Consider the following 10,220-nt stretch of genomic DNA (forward strand, 5'->3'; position numbering starts at 1 on the left):
CTCAGGGCATCACCCCTCTGCTCAGCTGTTTGTCCCAGGATGTTCCGCAGATATCTGGATTTATATAATCTCTTGTATCATACATGGAGAGTTACAGTACAAGAGGAAGTCCTTTTTGGATACTGTATGGATCAGGCACATCTTTGACCTGATATTTATGGCTCTTATTCCAGGAACCTGAAGAAATAAATCCAGATGAGGAGCTGGAGGACCTCTGTGATGATAAAGAAGATGATCTAGGAGGAGTGGAGGAGCAGCGCAGTGTTATCTTGCATCTCTTGTCTCAGCTGAAACTTGGCATGGACTTAACAAGAGTAAGTAACTGAAGTGTGAAGACACCTCTTTGAATGCAACAGACTTGAATGAACTGTTTGATCTCCTGCTTGAGACAGTCTTGTCTTGCTTATTACAACAAAGCTAGTTACGTGAGGTTAATTCTCACTGCAGGGAAGGAAAAGACTGATAATACATCCTTCTTATACTAATATATTTTTTTTCTTGGCCCAGCAAAAGATATCCCTTCTACTTTTTTATTACAGTAGTGGATATAGATGGGGAGGTGTTAAGTCTTCTGCTCAAAGGTAGAGGCTTAGCTTAATTTATTATTTCTGATAAATGCTTGTCCTATTTTTGTGATGTGAGAGACAGCAGGCTTTCAAGCACGTTGGCACAGCTTGTGTGCTTTTTCACTCTATTAGACAAAACCTTTTCTAACCTCTGCTGTGAACCTTCCTTGCTATAGTTTGAGTTCTGTCCTGCCTGTTTTCTACTCTACAGGTATGTGGAACACATCCCTTTCTTCAGAGCTGATTTATTTATTGTTACTGGGGGTACTCAGTCCCTTACCTGTCGGATTCTTTTCTCTTTGAAGCACTTTTCTAGGATCCATGATCACTCCACTTTCTTCATATCTTCGAAGAGGGGTAGTGAGGTTCAGTCTGGAAGCGCGATGTCCAAAGCAAGACAGAATCCTCTACCTGAGAACTTCCCTTATGAAATTGCCTGCCTTTTCATTTCACTTACTACAGCCTTTTGCTTTATTTCAGGTGGTTCTTCCCACTTTTATTTTAGAGAAGCGATCGCTGTTGGAGATGTATGCGGACTTCATGTCCCATCCTGATCTCTTCATTGCGATCACGAATGGCAGCAGCCCTGAGGAGAGGATGATCCGCTTTGTGGAGTATTATCTCACTTCCTTTCATGAAGGTCGCAAAGGGGCTATTGCAAAGAAACCATACAATCCCATCATTGGGGAAACATTTCACTGCTCCTGGAGGATGCCCAAGAGTGAAGTAGCCACTGACAGTGGCAGTAACATCTCTCCTCACTCCACCTCTGAGCAAATAACTTTGTCTAAAGATCTGGAAGGCCAAGCAGAGTCGGACTACTACACAGTAAAGTTTGTAGCCGAGCAAGTGTCCCACCACCCTCCTGTGTCAGGATTTTATGCTGAATGTGTGGAGAGAAAGATGTGTGTCAATGCTCATGTCTGGACAAAGAGTAAATTTTTGGGAATGTCAATAGGGGTGACGATGGTTGGTGAAGGTAAGTGTGATATTTTTCCTTTATTTGTCTTATGAAGCTGCTGAACACAATAATTTGAGAGAAAATTCAATGCTGTGTGTCTCTGTCAGAAATACAGGTGAATACCACTTGGTGGTTTTGTTTCAAAGGTGTTTCAGAAAAAGCTTTTTGCCAATACTACACTTGCTACCATGGGTTTTCAGGCTTTTTTTTTTTTTTTTTCATCAGGTTTTCCTTTAATCTCAAATCTGGAGAACCTTTATGTACAGTCATCTGGTGATTTTTTTTTTTTTTATGTTTTACAAAGCACAGGCAATAACTATAAGTCCTCATTATAAACAGCAGGCTTGGGGGGAAAAAACAGATAAATTTACACTTTGCCAAAGATCAGGAGTATTTTGGCATTGAATTTTTGACTTCTGAACCAAAGAGCAGTAAGTGCAAACTGGTGTTTGTGAATGTTTCCAAAGCATTGCACAGAATAACTTGTACCAGATATTTGTTAAAAATAAACACTATTTGCATATATTGCAAATATATTGTTTTAATTCTCTTCAGCTATGGAAATTAGATCCTTTAGGGGCAAAGTGGGTAATTCCTCTTTAGCAGTAATTTTACTGTGAGAGCTGAGACAGCGTTGCCCATTATGTTTCTTGTGTATATTGCTCAGCAACTGATGGCATGTAGGTTCAGACATTTGAGTGTCAGCTGAGAAGTAGTGAGCATGGCAGGGGGATGGAATGCATATCTCAGTGCTTCGTCTGTACCAGGTAATTTCAGTTGTGAATGTCTCCTCTTGGGCTTTCCTCATATCATGAATCTGAAAACCAGGAGGAACTCTGAAAATGAATGTCAGAAGCACAGCGCTGGCATGCTACAGAGGCAGGGCTTGATGCAGACAGCAGTCAACTGCCATACTGTGCTCTTGTAATGCTGACAGGTAGACTTTCTGTGATGTGGGTCTTTGATTCCTATTTAAAAAACAAACAAACAAAAAAACCCAAAAAACAAACAAACAAAAAAACCAACCACATCTTAAAACCCAGAGAAAATATCTGGTTTTCATGAGTTTCTTAACAAAAACTGTTGTCAGGAAAGAGTCAAGTCTATCTTGACAAAGAAGTGTAGTAGGAATGAGTCTCTGCAACCTGCATTCAGGTAGAGTAGGGTGTAGTAAAGGGAGAGGAAATGAACAGGAGTAGTGTCATTCCTCAAGAACTGCAGTTCAGGGTATTCACTCATTTTTTCCTTTTGGCTGCATAAGTGTTGTCATGCTCCAGAGCTCTCCATAAGACAGTGACAGCCTTTTTACATTTGGCTGAGAAGTATATTGCACTGCTCAGTATTGTATTTTGTGGATAGATATTATTAGGATAATCTCATTTCAAGAAAGAAACGTAAGTTTCTTCATACTGAGAGCCTTAACCTTGAGTATCTGGAATCTGTAATAAATGTCACTTTTGTTTTTCTTTCATCTGAAGGAATGATGAGGAAAGGTAGTCAGATGTAGTACTGTCTGTGGTTTCAATAACTTGTTTGGTCATTTCTAAAACAGTGCTCACTTAAGGATGTTTCTTTTCCCAGGTCTCCTAAGCCTCTTGGAACACGAGGAAGAATACACGTTCTCTCTGCCCTGTGCGTATGCTCGATCAATTTTGACTGTTCCCTGGGTAGAACTGGGAGGAAAAGTCAACATAAACTGTGCAAAGACAGGATATTCTGCAAGTATTAACTTCCACACCAAACCCTTCTATGGTGGGAAATTGCATCGGTGAGGACACTTTCTCTGTTTTTCCACATTTGTCTGTGCTCTGGAGCTCCAGCAGCTGTGTAACTGCTTTTTTTTTTCCTGTGTGCTGAATAAGTGTTCCAGTAGTCTGAGCATGACTCTGTTCTCACTATCGGTGAATACTTGAGATGTTACTTTGCTCTGAAACAACATCTTGTGATCCTTAAGGAACAGTGAGGTTACATTTAAAGGCAGTAAAGAAATCCCTAGTTTCTCTGACTCTCAGTTCAAACTCTTGGGAAAGCAGAGCTCCTGGCTTCTTTTCCTGACTGCTACAGAGTTCTTCCTACTGAAATGAGCTTGTTAGCATGTTTTACAGCATGCTTTGTAGTTAGTTGTGTGGCCTTGAATTTTTTCTCTTTGAGTACCTCAGCAGTGTTATATGAAGGAGTCTCCAGCTTGCATTTAATCAAAAGGTAAAAACAGTGCGAGAAACAAATCCTATCAAGCTTAAGCAACTTGAAGAAGATCTCTAGGTAGAAATACCTGTCAACTTCTGTTTCATTTCTTTCCTTAACAACCAGAATGTTTGATCTTGTAATGGTGATTCCTCGTATACGTCCTTATTCAGAGACTAACAGATAAAAGAGGACTAAGGGGAAGTTTGCTTGGGGTTTCTTCCAGGAAATCCCTGTAAACATCTGTGCACTTGGTGCAAAGCCTTTTAAAACTGATTAACAGTGGTGTTTTTAGAGATTCCTTATAGTAAGACTGCATGCTGCAAGATTAGCCTTGTGCTATTATGGTGACAGTGAGTTAAGGAAAAGAAAAGTGAGGCACTAGTCTCATATGTGAGACTAGAATATGTGGTTGTGGAGCATTTTGCTCTCAGCCATGTACTGGACAGCACTTGTTTAAATCTTTCCTTAGATTTAATGTCCAAGAGGCAGTAATGAAGTATGTAACTGCCTGGCTCATCAGGACTTCTGAAATGTGGTTTGGACTCTTCAGATTGCAAAAAAGAAATAATTGGGGAGAAAAATACTTTTTCTGGAACATTAGGGCAAGGATCTACTTATATGTTGAAAGAAAAGAAAAAGCACCCAGACCTTCATATTGAAGTGCCTTGTCCCTTATGTTCCCAGACGTGTTTTGAATTTACCCTGCAGCCAAAGCTAACCATCTCAGTGACATCTGGAGAACTGAAGCTCGTGTGTAAAAAATGCTACAAGTGAAACACAGCTGAAGCTATGTCATTTGGGATCCTTATTTCCATTGCTTACAACACAGCTTCCACCTTCCAGTCACTCCAGTAAAAATTTAGCTGTAGGATGCATTTTTAAGTTAATGATTAAATTTTGGAAAATGTTCTACTTGTCTCCATGAAATTAGTGTATATAGAGGCTTTTTTTAGACAGATTCACTCAATGTACTGGAAACTATTGGAAATCTGATGCAGTAATGATTGACCGTTGCCAAAAGAATCGCTTGATGGGGAAGCAGCAGTGTTGTCATGGTTACACAGAGTGCAAGTAAGTTGCTATGGCAACATTATAGATTTCTGTGTTGACCCTCATTGCCAGCCCTCAGCTGGGTATTGGCTGCTTGGCCCTGTGCCCCTTTAGCTTGATCAAACAGATGATGATAGTAATCTCAGATAGCCAGGCATATACATAGCCAGTCATGCCAAGCCTGCAGACAAATGCTCCCAGGCTTTGTCACTGGTATTGGTTCAGGCAGATATTGTGTTCTGCAGTGTGGGAATGGTGGTGTCACTGAGTAATACGGTGGGAGGAAATATGGGTCACAACAAGAGTTTAATTTAGCAGCTCAGTGCAGTGCCTTGTAATGCTGCACGAGTGATAAAACCTTGTTTACTTTGTGCTAAGTAGAGACTGTAATTTTATGATTGATATTAAAATGCTGGGTTGTCAGGTGCTCTGCTGTCACCACTTAAGAATATTAAAGAGCACAGCCTTCTGGAGATGTGACTGCAGTGTGACCTGGCTGCTTTCTGGCACTGTGTGGATTCAGTCTGGGGGAGGATGGGTGCTTCACCTGTGCAATACTTTCAGTGAGGTGTGAGAGTCACAAGAAGAGAAAGCAGTAGAAGAGGAAGGCTGCTTGTCTGTGGCCTGCTCTTTTAGTTATTTTCAGAAACTCCTACCCACTTGTTAACTTCAAGAGGCATACATGTGCTCTTACTGCTCATGTTGTTCCCACTCTAGCTTGTTTTCCTAAGCAAATCTTAAATTTTGGTAATAGGAAACTGTGTGCTTGATCAGCATGTAATTTTAGGGGTTTTTCTCTCAAACATCTGCAAACCAATTTAATCTTACTGGAAAAAGATGACCAAAATTCAGATGTTTCATCATAAATGGCCTCCTGCCATGGGCCAGTTGACTCCATCCTGCCATGCCCACAGCATGCCCCATGAGTTCTCAGCACATCCAGCACCCAGTATCCCTGTGCTGAGGGGACTGGAAGCTGGGAAGTGGTGTGCTGTATATTGTCTATATGCACGTAATGAGAGCTCAACTGAAGGTAGAAATGGTGTCCTTTGTGTAGCCTGCAGCACCTTGCAAGTGAGGTCATGTCTCGAGCATTACCTGTGTAATTTGCAAACTCTTTTGTTTCCTTTTCTTCAAGCTCTGCTTGAGCTGGGCAGTTAGTGGGATACATTCCTGGTAAACGGCTTCACTTCTGTCTTTCAGTCTGAGCTACATATCTGATGGGATGGATATTTTTCTATAGTGCTTGTTACTTATAACATGCCTTGTTTGTTTGTTTTGGTTAAAAGACTCAAAACAATTCTATGCTGAAGCCAAAATCAAAATGCTTTTCTGGGTAACACAAAAGGAACTGGAGCAATAAAGAAAAGTCACTTTGTGCTCTGAGCTTCTCCATGCCAATGCAGTCTCCATGCCTTCAAGTAACTAACGCTTGTCAGGGCAGTGTGACAAGCTTACCAACTCTTTTGGAATGAGGTTGATTAATGCAGTGAATTGTCCTAAGGTGTCTCTGACCATGGTCTTTTAAAAATAACACAATTTCCTAGAGTCACGGGTGAAGTGAAGCAGAACACAACCAACACAGTGGTGTGCAGAGTGCAAGGGGAGTGGAACAGCGTGCTTGAATTCACCTACAGCAACGGGGAGACAAAATATGTGGACTTGACAAAGTTGTCGGTGACACGAAAACGAGTCCGGCCCATTGAGAAGCAAGGACCATTTGAATCTAGGTAAAATACATACATTTATTTTTGTCTGACCCTTTTTTGTCCTGAGTAGTCTGGTGAGAATGCCTTGGAAAAACCACACAGCTGAGCAGTGCCTGCTGGGGAAGGTCCTTATGAGAAGCTGTCTGTTGAATTTGCTCCCATAGCAACTTCCAAAGGGTGTGCGGGCTGGCATTAGATAGGTGCAATTGAAGCCTCAGAGCCTTTTCTTATCTGCTCCTATAGGTGTGAGGCTCAGTCACAAGCCTCTCCACCTGTGTCACATCATCATGCTTTGTCTTTTGTTGTTTGCTGTGCATAGAGCAGTTATTTTGGAACAACTGCACGCAGTGATTCTGCCTTGTAGTTTAATGTGGTGAGCTAAGGAAACTTTGGAAAACTGAAGTTAACAACTTGCTTTGTAGGAGGCTGTGGCAACATGTAACGGAGTCTCTGCGGGATGGAGACATCGATAAAGCTACAGAGCACAAGCGGGCCCTTGAGGAACGACAGAGGAGTGAAGAAAGGCTTCGTGCTGAAACAGAAACTCCTTGGTGTACTAAATACTTCATTAAAGAAGTAAGTCCCAGAGTACTTAGCTGGCAAAGGCAGAGCTACAGTGGAAGCAGGTGCGTGTGTGGGTGTGTTCTGTCAGAGCAGAGCATCTGGACTTGCATCTTATCATTTAGTTTCATGGGATGCATACTGCTGAGGTAACACGTGAGCTCCCAAGTGTGATTTATCCTTTGTTTCCCAAACACTGTGATTTCTATTTTTTCTTCAGTTACTCTATACTTAAATGTTTAGAAGCATTCACTTTCAACTTAGAACTTATTTTCTGGCATATTAAGTTTTGGATTGAGCTTATTGGTTGAGCCATTGAACAAATATTGCAGTAATGGTATTAGAACTGCAGGCTGTGCAGGAAAACAAGTGGCTACTGATATGGTAGCTTTGAAGTAGACATTCCTTGTGATGCAGATGGTATTGTACCCATAAAATTTTTAAATGAAAAGCAGAACTATGTAATTTCCAGGAACATGGTCAGACTGTGTTAGAGCTGGTAATGGTTGGTTGGTTGTCCCTTTGCTGGTGTCTTGGTTTGGCCTTTTAATGAAATCTGGATCATGGAGTTGAGAAGAGTGATTTTTCTGTGCGGGTTAATTGCAAGTACAGTCAGTTCCCAGAGCTCAGCTGTGGCTCAGCTGGAATCATGCATGCTCTCAGGTAGGCTCAGTGGCCTGCAGTGTTGATCTCTGTCTTAATCTGTGTGACTTAAAAGTATAAGCAACGTCCCTTTGGTTTTTCACAGCTATTGGTATAGTAGTTGTGCAAAGAGACTTCAGCTGAGGCAGTGTCTGTTATAACTGTATTTTCTCTTTAAATTGCAGGGAGATGGCTGGGTTTATCATAAACCCCTTTGGAGAGCAGTCTCTGCCGTGCAAACTCAGCAAACGGACGCTAACTAGAAAAGCTGCTTAAAGATGAGTTTCCCGTTTCTGATATTCTTTTTCTGTCTCTCAAAATGCAGTAATCACACTGAGTGTCCCCTTTTTATATAATAGCGAAAGCTTGAATGAGCATAAGGAAATAAACTAGGGCACTTTAAAGCTATTCAGAACAAGGTCGTAGAGACAAACTTGCCAGGTACACATTCAACCAACTTGGTTTTTTTTTTGTATGATCCTGAAGATTTTATCTGACTTGTGTAAGAGTCTTCTAAGTAGGTCTGTCTGATTGCAAAAGCTGCCTAAGAGAAAGAGAAACTGTTTGGTGTTCAGAGTGACATGGGAACTTCTTTCTACATCAAACTATTTAATGACTGAAGTATGCTCGGTACCCATGTAGAAAACAGCAACCAAAAATTGCTGCTTTTATGCCCAACGTTAGACCTTCGTTGGCAAAAACAAACTGGAGAGGTGCTTGGAAGATGTGCCTGAAATCAGTGTTAAGAATCAACTGGATCGTGGGAACTTCTTTCTTCAGAGAGAAAACGTGCATGCACCGGAGGAATATGGAATATACGTAGAGACTACCTTTCTTTTTTATGGATTTATAAAAGCAATTAGAATCGTAACCATGGAGAAATTTTTCCTCTGAAACATTTTAATATACTTGAAATATTTGACTTGAATTGAAAAAGTAATTTGAACACTTTTCAACTCCTAATTTTATTAAATCTTTGAGTAACCTTTTTTTTCCTCCTGTTGTAATGTAATGAGGTTTGGCCTTTTCTCTTCCACCTTCCCTTCCAAGGACTGAGGCTTTCAAACAGAACAGAAAATACACAATTTTGTATTTAAACTTCTCTACCCATCTGATCATCGCAGAGGTGAAGTATCAGTGTTACAAACTGTCCTTTGGATTGTTTTGGTTTTTCTCCTGTGGTGTTAATCAGAACAAAGCAGTGAAATGTGACCTGTGAATACATGGACTGTAGGTTTTGGTTTTTCATCTTAAATATTATTTAAAAAAAAAAACAACTGATAATGCTGAAGACTGGGTATTGATTTGAAACACAATCTGGTATCAGGAAACTGTATTCAGGTACAAACATCCTTTGTTTTTTATACCTATTTTATTGAAGTTAAAGAATTGCTGGCAATTAAGATTAGTACTTATTATGGCTTTCGTTATTGTTGTAACTACAAGCTACCTTAATTTTTTCCAACAGTGGTGCCTTACTCTGTTTTTTCTTCTGATGTAGTCTTCCAGTCAGTGTATATAACATTATCTGCCACCTCCCAGCCATGGCAATGGCTGCACCTGATCCATCCTCATGGGAACTCACAGCTTTGTGATCTGGTAAGATGTTTTCTGTGGAGAACATACAAATGTAAGAGTGCATCAGAAGGTTTAAAGCATCATGTCAACTTTCAACACAGACTGCAAATTGTGCAAAAAAAGTTGGATTTATGCACAACTGTCTTGATTTTTCTTGTTCTTGTTCTTTTTTCTTTTTTCTTTTTTTTTGCTGTGAAATGCACTGAGATCTCAATGCGAGTCATGGTCCCTTTGTGAGAATTGGGGGTGGGGATAATAAAACTACAAAATGATTTGTTTGTTCTGTTTGCTTTACCTAGAGGTCAGGTGGCCAGGAAGAGTAGATTGTTGTCTTTTATACTGGAGATCTGTCTGTCTGGGCTTTCTCTGGCTGTTATAACAGGATATTTTGGCACTGTGCACTTCAGTAGTAACTGTATTCTCCAGCAGAAGAATGTGTTTCAGACCCTGCTGTCTTGTTTGTGATATTCTATACAATTACCCTGTCTTCATTTTTGGATACCTACTGGGCATTTTCATGTTCAACCAGGAATAAAAATATGTATGAAAGCAGTGGGTGTAGCTTTTTCTTGTCTCTGGGTCTGCAGCCCATCTGGGCTGTGCTCCTCAAGCAGTTGGAGCATTTGTGGTAGGAATCACGGTGGTGATGTGTTAGCTTCCTCAGCTCTGGAGTTCTTTGGTACCTGCCCCAAGCTGGGGCTGGTAGAGGAAAAGAAAATAAATAGACAACACTCCATGTTTCCTGGTTGAGTTCTCTGTCATATAGCAGATACCCCTTAAATAAACTGCAAGAGTGGTGCCAGGTCCAGCTGGTTCCTGCTGTGATCACTGCTGCATTAACTAGACTTACTTCCTTGGATTACGCTCAGCTGATAAACTTGTCTCTATTAGAATACAAACCTATGACTCAGCTGCTGAGCTCTGCTTGAAACTTTGACTTGGGAGTTTGTCAAAGTGATGGCTGAA

At 40.7% G+C, this 10,220-nt stretch overlaps 1 protein-coding gene across 2 annotated transcripts in view; it reads left to right on the forward strand.

Moving 5' to 3' along the window:
* The window catches only part of OSBPL11 (oxysterol binding protein like 11), a 39,475-nt gene extending 29,694 nt beyond the window's left edge, over window positions 1-9,781 (forward strand). The window contains exons 9-14 of one of the 2 annotated variants that reach the window (XM_048952728.1): window positions 174-314; window positions 1,047-1,545; window positions 3,109-3,295; window positions 6,312-6,494; window positions 6,896-7,049; window positions 7,862-9,781. In XM_048952728.1, the coding sequence (XP_048808685.1) occupies window positions 174-314; window positions 1,047-1,545; window positions 3,109-3,295; window positions 6,312-6,494; window positions 6,896-7,049; window positions 7,862-7,939 (1,242 nt within the window). In that variant the 3' untranslated portion in view covers window positions 7,940-9,781. The remainder of the gene's footprint in view (window positions 1-173; window positions 315-1,046; window positions 1,546-3,108; window positions 3,296-6,311; window positions 6,495-6,895; window positions 7,050-7,861) is intronic. The other variant, XM_048952729.1, reaches the window with a different exon arrangement.
* Window positions 9,782-10,220: the final 439 nt, after the last annotated feature.

The sequence above is a fragment of the Lagopus muta genome, chromosome 8, assembly GCF_023343835.1.
Source record: "Lagopus muta isolate bLagMut1 chromosome 8, bLagMut1 primary, whole genome shotgun sequence".
Lineage (NCBI taxonomy): Eukaryota > Metazoa > Chordata > Aves > Galliformes > Phasianidae > Lagopus > Lagopus muta.